Raw genomic sequence first — 18,485 nt, 5'->3', positions numbered from 1 at the left:
ACAGAGTTATTACAATTGTGAGCCTTGGAGCTGTGGTTTCTATCTTGTACCCAGCTATCAACCGGCTTAACAAACCTCCTTCTTTAAATGTAATTAATCTAGGAAAGTGATTCTAGACTTCAAAATTTGGGAGCCAAGAAATTTTTTTCTTTAAGAAAAAACAAAAAGGGAAAAAGGAAAAGGCAAAAAAGAAAAAAAGGGGAGAGAATAACTGACATATGATTCAATTTTCTTTTCTAGTAAAGGACAATAAAAACAAACACAAACTCACCACCTGCTAGTACAAGTGAAACAGATTTTTTATTACACACACACATAAATCCATCCCTTAAACTATAATACATTTATTTTAAATCTCATTATATTGTTCTTTTTTTCTTATTTTGCTATGGAGAAATGAAAACAAATTGCATAAAGTGAACAGTGGCAATTGGGAACGGTGATTTTACAGTTTTAAAAATATTCAATCCAGCCCTAACCGGTTTGGCTCAGTGGATGGAGCGTCGGCCTGTGGACTGAAAGGTCCCGGGTTCGACTCCGGTCAAGGGCATGTACCTTGGTTTCGGGCACATCCCCAGTAGGAGGTGTGCAGGAGGCAGCTGACTGATGTTTCTCTCATTGATGTTTCTAACTCTCTATCCCTCTCCCTTCCTCTCTGTAAAAAATCAATAAAATATATTTTTAAAAAATTTCAATCCACAGTAATCCGTTTCCAAAATATATGGAACAAATATTATGCCCAGAAAATAGCAGAAAGTGGGAGTCTGAACCTGAGACTAGCGACCCCACATCGTTAGTAACTGATTAGATACCTAAGGAGAGAAAGGCCTTCTCACTTAGTCCCCAAACATCACTTCTAGGTGTGTGAAAAGAAAGAACTATTAGTTCAATATCATCAAGAAATGACAAACTGGGTCAAAATGCTGATTTAAAAATCTTTATTATGTAGTTTAAACTGTTCCAAAAACCCAAAATATATCCGGACTTACGTGGCCTTAATAAAGCACAGCTGGGCAGTAGGGCTCATTCTGTAAAACTAGGCCAAAAAGGTGGCAGCAAATCTTAAATTGTGCACCCCCCAAGATGTTTCCAAAAGCTAAAGCTACTTAAGACTAAAATTTATACAGCTAAAACCTTCTATTTTCCACAGTTAATATGTAAATTATGGCTCAAATGCCATTCTTGTGAGAAAACCCCTTATCAAACTCTGTTATGGTGCCTAACACTTCAACACAACTTAATCCAAATATTAATGTAGGTCATTTCTTCCCTCTACAATGCAGCAGTATTTTATGAACTTCATTATGTGAAAACAGGAAAATAAAAGAAAAATCCAAACAACAGATTTACATGGGAAATTACAATGTTGTATTAAAAACTTTTAATAAACAAAAGCATTTTACTTACGATGTTCCCTGCTGAGAATGAGGGCGGGTTTTTGAAGATGTATCATATTGTTCTATGGGGGAGGGGGGAAATGATTAGAACAGCACTGTGACATATATTCATGAGATTTTTAGTTATAAATTCCCTTTTTTGGTGTCCCCCCTCACCTTTTTCACCTAAACACTCAGTATATTTAAATTCTGTCCACCAGGGTGCTAAACACTGCACTTGTCATGATCCCATCACTATTTATGTTACTTCTAGAGGGAGGGCTTGCTCGGAGTTAAAAACCCTTAAAGCACTGGTTCTCAGCCTTGGCTGCACATTAGAATCACCTGGGAATCTTTTTAAAATCCTTATTTCTGGGCCTCACCTTCCGGAAATTCTGTTTCTTTGTAATGGGGTGGGGCCACAACATTAGTAACAAAGAAACAGAATTTCCGGAGGATGAGGCCCAGAAATAAGGATTTTAAAAAGATTCCCAGGTGATTCTAATGTGCAGCCAAGGTTTAGAACCACTGGCTTAAAGCAAAAGCACTCTGAAAAGCACTGCCTGCAGCAGGCCCTGCCACCCTGTCCTGCGGGCAGAGGAAGGATGCCCAGAAGATTCTCCTGATGGGGGGTTCATATGGAAGCACCAGGGCAGAGCTGCTCTCACCCCCCACCTGGTTTGACCTCAGGTATCTATCAGTCATTTGTCAGCACTCCACTTACAGCCTCTGTCCTTGGCCAAACCTCCCTCTCGTCCCTCCATTATTCAACATCCCCCACAATTTACATATTCACCAGCTATTTATAGAGTGTCTCATGGGTAAGATGTTCAGGGCACTTGACCCTGTCCTCAATGAGCTTATAGTTGACTGAGGGACATCAAACAGAGCACAAATACCTACAACGCTAGGCAGTGTGAGATTAAGTACACAAATTGATCATAAAGTAATTGTCCAGGAATTAAGAGAATGGCCTCTCGATTAATTAGAGGAGGCAAATGATTAAAGGAGGCAAAGGGAACCCCATGAACTGTGTCACTAAGGACGGGTGAGATGCCGACAGAATGACTCTGGCAGGAGGATGAGGAAGATCTGCAAGCAGAGGAGGCACTGCAAACCAAGGTGCAGAGTGGAGGCGTAGCAGCGGCACAGATTTGGAAAGGGTGAGGCTGGGGTGAGAATCTGTGAAGAAGGACATGGCAAGACAGGTGGAAGTCAGGGTGGGAAGTTATAACTATTTGTTGGGCAATGAGACATCATCAAAGGTCTAAACAGGGATTTGATGCAGCTATTCCTCAGGAAAAGTATTCTGGAGGTGCAGCCCGGGCTAACCTAGAAGAGAGCAGGAAACGTCAACTGTTGAGGCAGCAAGCCAGTTAAGAGGCTGCTGATTCTGTCTGAGCATGAGGTAGAGGGACCTGAAACAGGACTCGAGTGGGTGGAAACAGGGATGTCTTTAGGCAAGAGTGAGTGATATTTCTCACAAAGGTCATGTGGACCCCTGAATATTTGCAATTAATCACTTTATCCTCATGGTGGCAGCAGCTCTTACATAATATTTTTTAATTGCTTCCCCTTCCAGCTAGAAAGCCAGGACTACAAATAAGAGGGGCTAGGGCAGGGGTGGGCAAACTTTTTGACTCGAGGGCCACAATGGGTTCTTAAACTGGACCGGAGGGCTGGAACAAAAGCATGGATGGAGTGTTTGTGTGAACTAATATAAATTCAAAGTAAACATCATTACATAAAAGGGTACAGTCTTTTTTTTCAATAGTTTTATTCATTTCAAACAGGCCGGATCCGGCCCTCGGGCAGTAGTTTGCCCACGGCTGGGCTAGGGTCACCCTCTGACCATGCGCAGGGACTCCTGCCCAATCATCCTGACTGGCCCTCAGCCTCACGAGGCTCTGTTATCCGCAGGCAGGTATGTTCCCACATGTGGATGTGGATGTAAACACACGAGTAAAATCCCTACACTTCATTCTCTAACTCTACAAAACCGTAAGATCCCTTTCAAGACGTTTGAATTCTCTCGCTGGGCATAAATATATGTCAAACTTTACCTTTCTGAAAGCTATATCCATATAAACTCTACTCTCTCTTCATCCCACACACAACTAGATCCCTTTAGGGTCCAACCAGGCCCCACAGAGACCACATCCTCCCAAAGATAAACTAGGTTCCACAGAACATCCACAGACAAGTGGTGGCAACAAGTAAGACCCCAAGGTAACTCCTGAAGGGTGAGCCAAGCCCTACCGGAGACCTGCCGGTCTGAAAACTTCTCATCAGAGAAACAAAGAATGGGCCCGCATGAGTCCACAGGCCGAGAGGACACCCGTACCTGGACAAGGAAGCACTTACCAGTCTATCTTCAACTCTATTGCTAAAAGGGGAAATCCATTTAAAGGATGAGTAGGCCTTTCTAAACCAGGAGCTAGCCATCAAGCTGTGAGTAACCCAGTAGGAGGCACAGAATCTGCATGGCTGGCAGCCCAGCAAGTACAGGTATAAGAGCGCTGGCAACCCTGTCCGCAGCTGAGCTGGTGGCCCACCTGCAGTCCTGCGCCACTCCACCAGCTAGCTATCTCTGCCGCAGCTGCCAAGATGCTGAGAAAAAAGATTTCCCAATCTCCCCAAGCAGCCATCGATTTCTGTCCATTTTACCTTGCTACTTTATATAACACTGTGGCAAGATGATGAGTTTTTTGCAAGACCTTATTCAGTATCTCTAGTGCAGGGGACAGCAAACTTTTTCTGTAAAGGTCAGACGTATATTTTACACTTTGCATGCTACACCTTGTGGCTTAATAATAAGCAGGCACGGCTGTGTCCTAATAAAACTTTCTGTACAAAAACTAGCTGCAGAACAGGTTGGGTTTGTAGGCTGTAGTTTTCCCAGCCCTGCTCTAGGGCTGTTTCTTGCTTTTCTCATCTTTTTACTTTCCTCACATCCAATTTAAATGGTAGAATAACCAAGAAGGGGAAAATGCAAGTGATGAAAAAGAATGAGGTGGAAAAGATGAAGGAAGAGTCACCTCCACGGAACATCTACCTTAGAGCTCCCTCTCCCGACACACAACCTACTGTGGTCCCCATTCTTTGAAGACTAAACTTTAGAACTTGGGCACCTACTACACAGTATTAATGAACTAAATGATTGCAAATACCCTAGTCAATTGTGTAAGGTATAAAATGCCTTGCATGTATTTGAGACAAAAAGAATTTATCAAAATTACTGATGAAGAGAAGAGATGGATAAAGTTAGCTTTTTTCCATTTCTCCCTAAATTTTCAAGTATTTACAATCCATAAAAGGGGTTAAAAAATTAAGTATATGGCAAATACATATAGAGGAGCTAAAGAAACTGTGTCCTGTATTCTTTATAACAATTTCTTACTTTTGTATAAATACAAGAATCACAAAATATCCCAACCTGGTCTTATATCGGGGTGAGCAAAACTAGGGTTACAGTTGTTTGCATGGAAAGACATGCAGATTATGAGTCTTACAATAGCTTTATCAAATCAAAAGAGTATCACTCACAACTATAAACGTGTATTTGCCCACCCTTGTATACAATTCCTGGATGATAATGCTTGAGAATCTTATTCAAGATATTGATCAGGTGCCACGTAATACCAAATTATATCTGTTAAGGACTTTACTAAAACAGCCCCATGAACTCTTTGCAACAATCTGAAATTCCACCTAAAGAGCACTTTATATTGGTCTTGCGTTCCCATTCTTTCAACACAGGAAGCCCTCATTAATGTTTTTTCCTTCCTTTAATATCAAAACAGTAAGAACCAAGCTTTGTTCTCCAGTGCAATAATCAGTTCCACATATTTACTTACTTTGGTTTTGGGTTGCAGAACTGATGTGTTGAGAATCCTATAAAGAAAAAGAAAAATCTCCAGTTAAGGTTTATAAAATTAAGGTTGCATCATGGCTAAATCTATTAACTACTGATAAGTCTAATTTTTATACAAAATAGGTTTTATTGCTTCTCTTCTTTACTAGAATTTATTTTTCCTTTAGTATTGAGCAAAGATTTTTAAAAAACCCACCAAAATGTATATAATATTTTACTTTAAACATGAATCATCTTTTTAAAAAACTATCATTAGAAAATATGTCAAGTATCAAATGTGGCAAATACTAATTTGAGAAGACATAACCTCTTTTGAAAACAATACCATGGAAAGGAATGGATATAACATATTAACAATGTGCATGCATATATCAGGTTAGGCAGAACACAGATCTGAAGATATTTCTACATTCTGAAGGCTATCCTAAAGTACAACCCCCCCAAAGAAAAATGGTAGTATTTTAATTTTATTTCACTGTTCATAAATACTGCAACAGAAACATACGTCAGCTGTTGATTTGCTTCTTCTGAAACCAGCACAAGTGTAGCAGATTATGTTAAACTTTAAGAAAAGTTAAGAAATGTGAGTAATGTAAGATGCATGTATGTATGTACGTGTGTAAATGTATATATCTCCATTCTAAAGTAGGAACCAGACAACCCACCTCACTTATTGCCTGTGCCTGTTTTCCCATCTCTGGTAATGACCCTCAAATGAGAGGATTTACTGGAAAGCACTGAATGCTTTCATAAGCTACAAAACCCTATACAATTACTATTATAAAAAAAAATTACTGACATACTTTGGATAAGAAAGTGTTTGAATACATTATGAAGCACTTTAGAAGTCAAATTAATTGTAATTTTAACGTAATTGCCAAAGAGTTCAACAAGCAGCAGTTGACTAATCTGGCTCACAGCAATCCTCAGACGGCACTATGGGTGCAGTGCCCGCGGCACTGAGGGCGTTACCTTGGTGGGAAAGGGGAATTTGGAGGGCTCAGCTGTACTGGGCGTATGTATTGCTGTCAGAGGAGGTGGCCACGAATGGGTCATTTCCTGAAAAGAGATTTGGGGAGGGAAGAAAAAGCCAATTATAAATAGAACACATTGCTACTGAAGTTAATTTTTTAAACAATGCAGGGTGGATTGATGGTAAATGAAAAAGTCAAACTAAAGGTTATTTCATTTCCTTTTTAAAAATCTCCTACTTAATGGGCTATGTTCAAAAGCTGAAGATCTCCAACTTACAAAACTGAAGAGAGACAAAATCAGTATGAAGGAGAAAAACAAGAGCATAGAACAGCAATGGTCTTAGCACTCTGAATACGGTAAAGAGTGCACACCGGTGTAGGTATTACCAGAGCTTATGTAACTGTGAAAGCGGAGCCTGCTCAATGCTTTCTTTCTCCCTCAGCTTCTTTATTGCATTTCCTGGAATTATTTAAGTTCAAAGGAAGAAGAATTTTCCTGTTTGACTTAAGCAAACAAGTAATTTAGGTCACTTGTTCCTCTTGGGAGAGTTTTAATGGATTTGACCCTTCCCTGATACACACTATTAGTACATACGAACAGTGTGGAGGAGAGAGCCTTAAAAAATTACCTCCCTTTCCATGAACAGAAGTTTAATTTCTATTTACTCTTCATAGAGGCAAGGTTTCTAAATCTTATAAATGAATACATTTACCTTGACATGAATTCTTTTTTCTAAGCACATTCATGAATTATATCTTACTCTGCTAAAAACAGTGTCAGATTAAAGGTGTCCAATCATAAATATGTACATGCACACACATACACACTTTATCAGAGCTAAAGTGGCTGGGGGATCACTAACTGCAACCTTCTCTTTACCAATGAGAAAACGGAGCTCCCAAATGACTGAAAGGAAGCCAGTGGCTGACAGCACAGGGTATGGGCCTCTTGCTTTCCCTGTCTAAAAGAAAAAAAAACCAATTCCCACATTTTGGGGCAAGAGCAGAGTGGACTTTTTGAACACTGTTGACAATCCAACATGAAGTCACTGTCAGCCATGCCAGTTATGATAAGTGCTATGTCGACTGAGGTGATCCGGGGAACAGGGACGGCCAAAACCACAAGTCTGGACACTGGGATAAGGCCTTCATATGAACATTGATATGGAGTGGGACTTCTGCCCATTGAGGCTGTAAGAACTCAGAGCTCCGACCTCCAGGCGCTTGATGTACCAGTCACGCCTGGAGCCCTGCCGGACTCCCACTCCATCTGACAGGTGCACCCCTGTGGCTGCCTGTTTTGAGACCTACATGCACCTGTCCACTGCAGACACCACCAGTGAGCGGGACTTTGCACTGGATGCTGGCTCTGCTCTCTTCTACCTGCTTGTAACTGCTGGCTTATGGGGAGGTCTCCCTAATAAACTTGGCATTGTGGAAAAACACAAGCATGTTTGAGTGACTCCTTTAGAGGATGCTCCCTTGCCCATGTCATCATGTGTGTCAGACCTGCTTGGCAAACTGGCTTACGGAGTGACAGGCAACCCCTCTACCAACAAGCTGACCACCCCAGACCAGGCTGTAATACCTCCTCCTTTGCATTAACACATTGTGTGCTGTAACACTTTATTCTTTTCAAAGTGCTGACCAACCTCTCTGACCACAGAATCGCCCACTGATTCTCACCACAGCTGAACATGGTGCTCTAATACAGCTGTCGCCAACCAGTGGTTTGCAGACCACTGGTGGTCCGTGAGGTCCGAGAGGTTGGCGACCGCTGCTCTAGTAGGTTATTTCCAATCCCAAACTCGGTTCGCATCTCCTCTGGCCTGTCCCCACAGCCTCTCCTTGGGTCGCTACAGCCCCAGAATGGACAGAAATGGCCTGGCACAGTAATAAGCAGCGTAACTGATGTTGACTTACCCTCAACAGCCAGGTGAGCCTGCGTTCTTGGAGCTCTCAGATGTCAGTAACAGGTAGACTAAAACCACTTATTTGTCAAAGTGTTATGGGTAACTTATGTAAAATGCTTGGATACATAGTGCATAGAAAGCACTTAAAAAATTAAAAGCATTACAACTTTTAATTAATAGTCTAGCTTTTGAAGAACTTCACCAAAATACTGCACCAAAGAGAGCTCCTTACTGTTTTATTTATTTGACTATACTTTAAGCTATGGGACCATTATAATGCTACAATGTAAAATATAATAATTAATTGAGAAGTTGTTTGAAAGTACCATCCTTAAGTTTTCCAAGAATCTCTTTAGAATTCCAAGAATTTATTTAGAATTTATTTAAAATTCCAATTTCTTTAGAATTCCAATCTATGATGGTTAATCACCAATTATTTCCAGAAAACATCCATTGTACTGTCACTGCCTAAGGCTGCCCTGGCTACTGAATTAGGCAGTTGGAATGTGTGGTTTGCTGAAAGAATGCATGCACTGCCCTGCATGCCTAGCTCGGGAGAGGGACTTAGGCCTTAAGAGAACTGGGGCCATGAGAGGAAGCTGCCCAGAATCACAAGATCACAAATTTGCCCCAGCCTTAGCAATGACTTATCACATCAGTGGGGGAAATTTGCCCCAGCCTTAGCAATGACTTATCACATCAGTGGGGGTAAAATACTTGGCACTGTTTTAGTCCTGGCCTTCTGGGTGACACTGCTGCCGTCTCCGCTCTACACGCCACCTCCCTCATTTTGCTCTAGACACACTGTCTATTTCTTCCTGTTCTGTAACACACCAACCTGTTCCCATCTCAAGGTTTTTGCACTCTTTCCTTTGCCTAGTTATCTGTTCGTTTGCCTGCTACAGGACTAATACCACTTATCACTACCTAGAATTTTATTATATATTCATCTTCCCCACTATGACCTCTATGAGAGCAAGGACTTTTATTCCTATGGCATCCCCAATGCCTAAAAAGTATTTGAAGATTAATAGACATTTGCTGAGTAGATGAATGAACGAACAAATAGTGTTACCACTCACTGTGCCAATGTCAATGGAATGCTGCACTAACATAAGTACTACAAGTACTGCATTATTCCCCCACGAGGCTATGCAAACCTGAGCTATTTCCATTCACCCACTAAGGCACATTGCACATGGACCCTTGTACACGACCAGTTCCTGGTTTCTAGCAGAGTCTGCCTGCTATGTTCTTACCCCACACCTCAAAACTAAATTCTAGAAAGAAATGTGAAAGAAAACGTGAACAAATGGATAATGGATTCAATGGTGTATTTGTAGAAGCAGCACAAACGTTCATGGCACACTCGATAAGAGCAAAGAATAAGCCTTTCTCCAAGGTCTAAAGATTCTATTTACTTTCTGTTTTTCCTTTTCCACCTTTAAAAACTGTATATTTGCATATCACTGAAAATACAAATATGAGGTGTCACCTATGAACCACCAAGAGGTGTAGACCAAACAGCTGGTGGCTCCCTGACTGCATCCATGCAGGGAGTTCCCCCGAAAGTGGGCAACTCTCCTGGGTGCTCATGGACAACCAGCAAAACTGGAGAGAGAGGTCTCAAAACTCTGGTCCACAAGCCTTGCAGTTTGAAGACTTCATTTTTATTAATAAAATCTGCCAGAGAGTTCAACAATGTTCCTAGCATCCCTCTGTTACTGCTCTGGTTAATTTTGCTTTTGGAGATGTTTGGGGTTGGAGGTGGGGCTGTTTAAAGGGGTTTGGAATGGCAACTTTTCACAAAGTCAATGGATATTGCCTGCCTACCTAAATATTTCTTCAAGTGAGAAACAGTAACAATGAACTCACCTTCAGAATCTCTTCAACACAATGGACTTCATTGGAGTAGGTCTGCTGAAAGTGAATGGGAAAAAGAAAAAGTTAGTACACACAAACAACAAAACACAACTGGAGTATTAGGTGCAGGTATTAACACAGCAACTCTCTCAAGTAGGATCACCTCAGGCCTAACTTTTACTAGGGAAATATTAGGAACTACACATTCTGGATGAAATAAGACAAAAGAGATTAACCTGACTTAATCATGGGGTACTAATTATGGCCTCCAGGTCAAAACTTTTCAATGGAAAATGTATAAAGAAAATTAGTATATTCTTAAATCTAGGGGAATAACGTATATAACAAAAGTCGAGGCAGAAAGAGATAAAAGTAGTGTCAGTTTGCTCCTTCATAGCAACATCTGTCTAGTGAGCCAAGCTATATTAACAGGAGGATGTAGATGATCCCACATTAGTATATGCCCACACAGTCAGGAGGCCAACCTCTAATTAAGGTTAGATTTTTTGGCAATATTTTAACCTGCCAAAAATTCATTTTAAAGCTAAATGTCTCACCCTAGCTGGTTTGGCTCAGTGGATAGAGCATCAGCCTGCGGACCAAAGGATCCCTGGTTCTATTCCAGTCAAGGGCACATGCCCGGGTTGTGGGCTCAATCCCCAGTGGGGGGCATGCATCAGACAGTGATTCTCTCTCATCATTGATGTTTCTATCTCTCTCTCCCTCTCCCTTCCTCTCTGATATCAATAAAAAAAATTTTTTTTTAAAAAAGCTAAATGTCGCCGAAACCGGTTTGGCTCAGTGGATAGAGCGTCGGCCTGCGGACTGAAGGGTCCCAGGTACGATTCCGGTCAAGGGCATGTACCTGGGTTGCGGGCACATCCCCAGTGGGAGATGTGCAGGAGGCAGCTGATCGATGTTTCTCTCATCACTGATGTTTCTAACTGTCTATCTCTCTCTCTTCCTCTCTGTGAAAAATCAATAAAATATATTTTTTTAAAAAAAGCTAAATGTCTCTAGCCCTACTTCAAGTCAGCATTTTGACTTTTTATATGCATGCTATATACATATATACACACAAATATGTATGTACGTACAAACACACACATATAGAATTTCCCCAGAGAAAGACCTTAAGGAGAGAGATTACCTAGTGTCTTGGAGAAAAGATCCACTACTTATACCTCTTCTTTATTCCCAGCTAAACAAACGGTGGCTGCTGCTGGTAGTACCACCACACAGACAATGTCTAGGAAATATCATTTTACAGTCTTTATATTTTTAAGTGCAGAGTAAATGGAAAAGTTAAATACATATAAAAAAAAAAAAAAAAAAAAAAAACCAAACCTTTCCTTAACCAGAGACATGAAACAAAACCCATGACTTCATGGTTTTCAAAGGAACAGTAACTTCTGATGTGTGTCAATTCCTGAGCCAAGTGCCCTGGGCAAGTTCCATACAACACAGCCCCTCCTGTTGCTGTCACTGTGTGCAGAAAGCGCTGGTCTGCTAGGCAATTGGGTGCAGTACCTGACTCACAGCTAGAGGAGACAGAAAAGAGCTCTTTTCCTGGCTCTTGTTCCTAATTTGAGTGCAATTTAATACAGCACTGGCTGCTAGTGCCTGAATTAGAGTTTTATAAACCCATTTCCCTCATTCCAGTTTATTCTAAGGAAGAAGGAAAGAGAGAAAAAGAAAAGAACACACAACATTCATAGTGTTCTGGAAATGAATCTAATGGGTATGTCAAAATTCAAATGTGATCTGACCTGCCTGGGTTAGATTTTAAAGCATGTATATTATTATATGGAATGGGTTTAATTGGAATGTTGTCAGTTGTTAGTTTTGAGGTAGGGTCTGGAAATTAGAATATGACCAAAAAATCATGGATACCCTTTTTATCTGATGGTCCCACCTGACCTGCCTTCAGACATTATTGCATGTCAACAACTAGACCTGCTCACCCACTGTTTTCAAAACCATTAAGGGAAGGCTAAAAACTGAATCAAGCATTAGCAACCAAACATTTTAGCAAAACAAGTGCTGTTTTGACCTAAAGGTCAAATGTAACTATATTCTATGGTCTCAAATTTTCACATGCACCATTAGGAAAACTAATAATTTGAAGTTGAAGGTGAATTAATAGAACAGAGCATATGACTGCACTGACTAGTCCCCTCATCCTACCTGTTGCTGGAATAAGAAGGGGAATCTAATTAAAATATGTGGCAATCAAGGTTGCAGGCTCAATCCCCCATCAGGGCACAAACAAGAACCAACCAATGAATGCAAAATTAGTGGAATAACAAGTCTCTCTCTCTCTCTCTCTCTCTCTCTCAAATCAATTTTTAAAAATTAATTTTTGAAGACTCTGGCAATCAATGAAAAAGTCAAGCATGTTGGAATTAGGGCAAAAAAGATTTGCTCGTTGCTTCCAACAGAATGACGTAAAAAAGCTACAACTTCAGGACATTACAAAACTTTCTAATCTTCATAATTACTCCAGTGGTCAACACATAGCCAAGATGTTTCATATCATTAAAAGATTCGCTTTTTGCCTAAATTTTTATTACATGAGATGAACCAAAAATGAAGAAATTTTTCTATGGCTTAGTGTTTATTAGTATCAGGATATATTGCTCAACAGTCACCATGTAACCCATTAAAAATTCTAAATAAGTTCTTAGGTTCAAGCATTAATTGGTTAATTTACTGTAAACATTCCTATGAGGTCCATTATGGAAGTGGGAGTGTTTCAAAAGGGTTTGGGGATGCCATTTCAAATACCTGAGACTATATCATATTTACAGATCTCTAAGCAGCACAGTTTATAATGGCAAATAACCGGAAATGATCAATAACCAACAAAAGGAGTCCAGCTAAAGACCTTTACATTACACCCAGCAGCATGCTGTGCAGACTTCAAATAATAATGTCAATATGTATGTTTGCATAGGACAATGCTAAAATATGTATTTAACTTTTTCTTTAAAAAATTCATACTTAAGAGAAAAATTAAAAAATAGTAAAACAAATTTCCACAAACCCTTCACTTGAATTCCCCAAATGTTGGCATTCTACCATGTTTGCTTTATAGTTTTCTCTACCAGCCCCATCTACACTGAACCGTTTGAAGTAAGTTAGAGAATTAGAGGTAATGCCCCTGTAACAAGATACATTTTAAAACTGCACTTAAAAGAGGGGAGGTAAGAAGTAGGAGCTCATTTTATGTTCCATCTACCTGAGACTCATAGTTCTACTCCTCCCCCAATCAATTCAGAGGATGAAACTAGAATATAGGTATTTCAGATGTGTTTGCAGAGAAAGATCTGGAAGGACAGGCTGCCTTGTTTGATCAAGTACACCTTGGCACCTCCAAGTCTGCCACTGGGAGGAGACGTTCCAAAAAGGGAGGGGTGGATCAACACACCACCATGGCCTAATCCCTTTGTAAAATCCACTTTCCCCACTGGCTCTCCAGCTCCGTGCTGCCACTCCCACTCAGACTCCCCCTTTAACACTGAGGCCAAAGAGTAAAGAGTCAGTCTCCTTGAAGCACAGCTGAGTTTAGGCTCAAGATCTTCAGGTAAAATGTCCTCAAAGAATAAGAGATGATAAAAACAGCAATAAAAACCTATGCTACTTGCATGAATCAGAAGGCTCTAGTTTGCAGGGCACTTACAACTACAAATGCCACTGCTGTCTCCCTCCCTCAGTGTCTAGGTTCCTCAAGAAGACAGCGCTCCGCTCCGGGGTCCTGTGTGTAGATCTCACTTCCTTATGGCTACACAGTGTCATTCCAAGAGGAGCGAGGAATCAGACCAAGGCCAGCATTGCTGCCTTTTCGGGTCTGAAGTTTCTGTACTAAGTGAGGTCTCCTCACTTCCCCAGTAGGGTATGGACTTAACACAAGAACCATAATTCTATTCAATTTTTTAAAATAATAGCAATGGCCCTGGCTAGGTAGCTCAATTGGTTAGTGTTGTCCTGATACACCAGGTTGTGGGGTTTGATCCCTGATCAGGGCACATATAAAAATCAACCTATGAATGCATAAATAAGTGGACTGAACACATATTGTACTTGATATTGCATTCAACTCTTTCCATACTAGTATTTCCTCCATTTGGTATCATCTATTGTAAGATGCAACTTCACTAGCTTGGCAGGGGGAGAAAGCTACTGCAGTGAAGGCACCCATCACTCTATATACATACCTCAAGTACAGAAACTTCAGACCTGAAAAGGCAGCAATGCTGGCCTTGGTCTGATTCCTCACGCCTCTAGGAATGACACTGTGTAATCATAGGGAAGTGCACTGATACCAAAATAAGATATGTTAGTAAATGTCTTCTAAGCGTGACATGGTTTAATAGGCTAAAAAGAGCCGGATGGAAGAAACAGACCTCACCAATGAGACCAGGAGGCTCTCGCAATACTGTGCTTTAAGTCTCTCAAGTTGCAACAGAGCAGCACTTTTATAACAATGTGATTCTCAAAAAGGCTTAGTTATCACTAACCAGGAACTGCAGGGAGCACAAAGGCAGCACGTTGAGGAAGGAAGCCAGCAGATCTTGGATTCTAGTTCTGGCTCTGCAATCTGGATAAGATTCAACTTGTTTGGGACTACTTCCTCATGGCGATGAAGGCACATTACCAGTCCGCATGGCTTCACAGGGCTGGTATGAAGGTCAAGCATGACACTTGAGCCTTCCCTGAGTCCCTCCCTCCTGAAACCACATGTGCTCCCACAGCTGCACACACTTCCCTGTCAATGCACCCCGTGTTTTATCTCTGTGCTTCCAGATTGCAAGTTCTGTAGAAGCAGGGAACCGTTCCGCCTTGTTGAATCGCCAAGTGCACGCTGCTTGCTGGTATGTGTTCAGTCTCAGAACTCAGAATACGAAAGTAAGTTTCTAATTCCAATTTTTAGAGCTTCAAAGACTTACTAAACAATGTTGCTTGTCTGAATTATAAGTCTACATCTTAATTAACAAACTACATGGAAATAAGCATACTAGGGAGAAAGAGGAAACTGTTTTTGTTTTCTCCTTAAAAACATTAAAATACTCTTAGAAACTATTTTCACCTATCAGATTGGCAAAACAAAAAACAAAGGACTGACAATACTGTGTCTATGAGAGAGATGAAGGGAAACAGGCATTGGACACTGGGGTTGGTGGGAGGGTCAAGTGGCACAACTTCTGAAGACAGCAATTTGGCAACAGTCACCAAATTCTAATTTCTCATACTCTGACCCAGTAATCTCACTTCTAACACCAACTCCTACATATACAAAAAGACTTGTGCACAAGTTGTTCACTTCAGCCTTGTTTGCAAATAGGAAGATACTGGAAACTATCTAAATGCCCATCTAGCCCTAGCTGGTTTGGCTCAGTGGATAGAGCGTCAGCCTGTGGACTGAAGAGTCTCAGGTTCGATTCTGATCAAGGGCACATGCCCGGGTTGGGGGCTCGATCCCCAGTAAGGGGTGTGCAGGAGGCAGCCGATCAATGATTCTCTCTCATCATTGATGTTTCTCTCCCCCCCACCCACTTCTCCCTCTCTCTCTCTGCCTTCCTCTATGAAATCAATAAAAATATATTTTAAAATCCTATATAATAAAGAGGTAATAAGCAAATTGGCCATCACTCCAACATACAAGATGGCCTGCAGGAGAGGGCTGTTGGGGATGACCAGGCCGGCAGGGGAGGGCAGTTAGGGGCGACCAGGCTGGCAAGGGAGGGCAGTTAGGGGTGACCGGGCCAGCAGAAGAAAGCAGTTGAGAGAGACCAGGCCTGCAGGGGAGGGCAGTTGGGGGCAATCCAGCTGGCAGGGGAGGGCAGTTAGGGGCAATTGGGCTGGCAGGAGAACAGTTAGGCATCGATCGGGCTGGCAGGGGAGTGGTTAGGGGGTGATCAGGCAGGCAGGCAGAAGCGGTTAGGGGCAATCAGGCAGGCAGGCAGGCAAGCGGTTGGGAGCCAGCAGTCCTGGATTGTGAGAGGGATGGCCGACTGCCTGCTCAAGGGGTTTCAGACTGGAGAGGGTGCAGGCTGGGCTGAGGGACAGCCCCCCACCCCTGCACAAATTTCGTGCACCGGGCCTCTAGTAAATAAATAAATGCCCATCTATAGGAAACTGGCTAAGAGAACTATGGCACAAGTCGCCTACACAGAAATATTGAGCAGCTATGACAAAGCATAAGGAAATTCTTCATGCATTGATTTGGGATCATCTCTAAGACACTGTTAAGGAGGAGAGAAAAAAAACCAAGATGCAGTATGGCCAGTATTTCTATAAATAAAAAGGTAATGGAGAAAAGAACATGTCCGTAGAGCTACTTATTATGCACACGATACCACTGGGAATAACAAACTAGAAACCCACACCATCAATCATTTCTAGGAAGTAGAACTAGGTGGCTGGGGGATAGAAGAGAGGGCAGATTTTCACTGTATATCTTTTTACCTTTTAAATTTGGAATAACAAAGTACATTATTGATTCATAAATAAAAACAAAAATTAAATTGAGATTTAAAAAAAAACAGGGATAAAAATTTTCTTAAAATACACCTAAATACCTTCTGCCTGTTTGCTTTATTTTCTATTAGCCTTCCTCTATGTAACTTTCTCCTCCCTGAGACATACCCCTCTGACCCAGCCTCCTCCTCAGCACTCTGTTGCCCCTCTAACATTCAGCTGACTGTACTTGCATGGATATAGCCTGCCCTGGTGGGCTGTGAGGTGCTCCTGGAAAACCCTGCTATCGAGACTGGCCAGTGTTTGCTGGCCAGTTCACTGTTTCCCAACCTAGATTACATAGGGATTATATTTCATAGTTCTTGAAAGAGGGGTGTGGTGTTTTCTTTTTGGGGGGTGGGGATTCTTTTGATCAGTCACTCTTAAATACTGAACAGACACATCTGAAACACACAAAGCCTCATAGGACTGTTCTGAGGAAAAAGATAATACACTTTAAAGCTAATGCCATACAAATAAATTCAAGCATTTATCATTAAGATGCCATAATCAGTATTTCCAAGAGACAGATTAGAGCAACGGTTGCCAACCTTTCAGACCTCATGGACTACCAGTGGTCTGCAGACCACCGGTTGGCAACCACTGCTCCAAAGGTTTCCTTAAACCAGCAGTCGCCAACCTTTTGGACCCCATGGGCCACCAGTTGGCGACTGCTGGATTAAAGGAGGAAACCAGAAGGCCTGCCTCAACAAGGTTTTGACATAAAATTAACTTTATTCTGTGAACACACAGTAAATTACCTAGATAGCTAGGCCTGTTCCAAGAATACACTCATACCGCCTGGGTGTGCCTACCCAGGCTGGAAAAGGTATAAAGGTGCTAGCAGTATTGCTTCAGAAGTATCATGCCCTCTGGGCAACTACCTATGTATCCACACCCAAAATTTTAGGATAAGAAGTTTAAAAATCCCTGGACAGATTTATGGACACACTCATGGTACACATTTCTAAAAAAAGAAGAAAGAAAGGTGGGATAAGTTTGAAAACAAAAAAATAAGATATTTGTAACAGTTTTCTTAAATAATAAGTAATAAGTAGTATTATTATATAAATTGCAAATAACTTTGTTAAACTATCCCTTCAAAAAATTAAACACCCACCCAGGCATTGCTAAGGCTCTTGGAGGTAATTCTGGATTAATACAGATATGCAAGTAATATTTGTGAAATAAACGAATTTGATTTTGTCATCTCATGGCATTTCCAACAAAATCCAGAAGCATGAGCTTGTCAGAAAATAATTATGGAGTAAGTGAATTCTGAAATTTTTCTCTGTTTTGGAAGCAGTATGTTTGCTCCCATTTGTAAAACCCCAGACACTTTCAACAGAATATGTTTAAGGATACAAAAATCCTCAATTTGGAGGGGAAAAAAAAAAAAAGGAAAGAAAGCTGCCCAAGTGCAGTTTAGGGACATGAACTTCTCAGAGAGCAAAGTTTTAGATGTGACAGTTACATGAGATCATGACTGGTGGGAGAGGGGTACCTCAGGCATGCTTGGTTGGGTTGGGTGAAGGAAAGGTGTATGTCTCCTTGAGACAAGCAATCCAGCAATACTCTAGGATAAACACTGAAAGAAAATACTGGAAGCTTGAAAGACGTGCAGGCACTCCAATTCACTTATTTAAAATGAGAAAGGAGCCCTAGCTGGTTTGGCTCAGTGGATAGAGTGTCAGCCTGCAGACCAAAGGGTCCCGGGCTCAATTCCCATCAAGGGCACATGCCTTGGTTGCAGGCTCCTCCCCAGCCAAGGCCCTGGTGAGAGCTCCTGCAGAAGGCAACCAATTGACATGTTTCTCACACATCAATGTTTCTGTCTTTCCCACTCTCCCCCAAGCCAAAAAAAAAAAAAAAAAAAATGGAAAAATTTCCTGGGGTGAGGATTAACCATCACAAAAAAAGAAAAAACAAACAAAAATAAAAAGAGAAAGGAGGTGGGGAGAGGTAG

At 41.4% G+C, this 18,485-nt stretch overlaps 1 protein-coding gene across 15 annotated transcripts in view; it reads right to left on the bottom strand.

Annotated features, from left to right (window-relative positions):
- The window catches only part of AFF1 (AF4/FMR2 family member 1), a 199,028-nt gene that overhangs the window by 42,877 nt on the left and 137,666 nt on the right, over window positions 1-18,485 (bottom strand). For 11 of the 15 annotated variants that reach the window (XM_036339059.1, XM_036339053.1, XM_036339044.1 and 8 more), the window contains 4 exons: window positions 10,013-10,057; window positions 6,223-6,309; window positions 5,234-5,270; window positions 1,408-1,459 (listed from right to left, as the gene is read on the bottom strand). In XM_036339059.1, the coding sequence (XP_036194952.1) occupies window positions 1,408-1,459; window positions 5,234-5,270; window positions 6,223-6,309; window positions 10,013-10,057 (221 nt within the window). Of the gene's footprint in view, window positions 1-1,407; window positions 1,460-5,233; window positions 5,271-6,222; window positions 6,310-10,012; window positions 10,058-11,150; window positions 11,257-18,485 lie in introns of those variants that run through there. The other 4 variants (XM_036339088.1, XM_036338988.1, XM_036339004.1 and 1 more) reach the window with 4 other exon arrangements.

Source organism: Myotis myotis, unplaced genomic scaffold (assembly GCF_014108235.1).
Source record: "Myotis myotis isolate mMyoMyo1 unplaced genomic scaffold, mMyoMyo1.p scaffold_m19_p_1, whole genome shotgun sequence".
Taxonomy (NCBI): Eukaryota; Metazoa; Chordata; class Mammalia; order Chiroptera; family Vespertilionidae; genus Myotis; species Myotis myotis.
The sequence above is the reverse complement of the archived record's forward strand: the minus strand, read 5'-3'. Positions and strand labels throughout refer to the sequence as shown.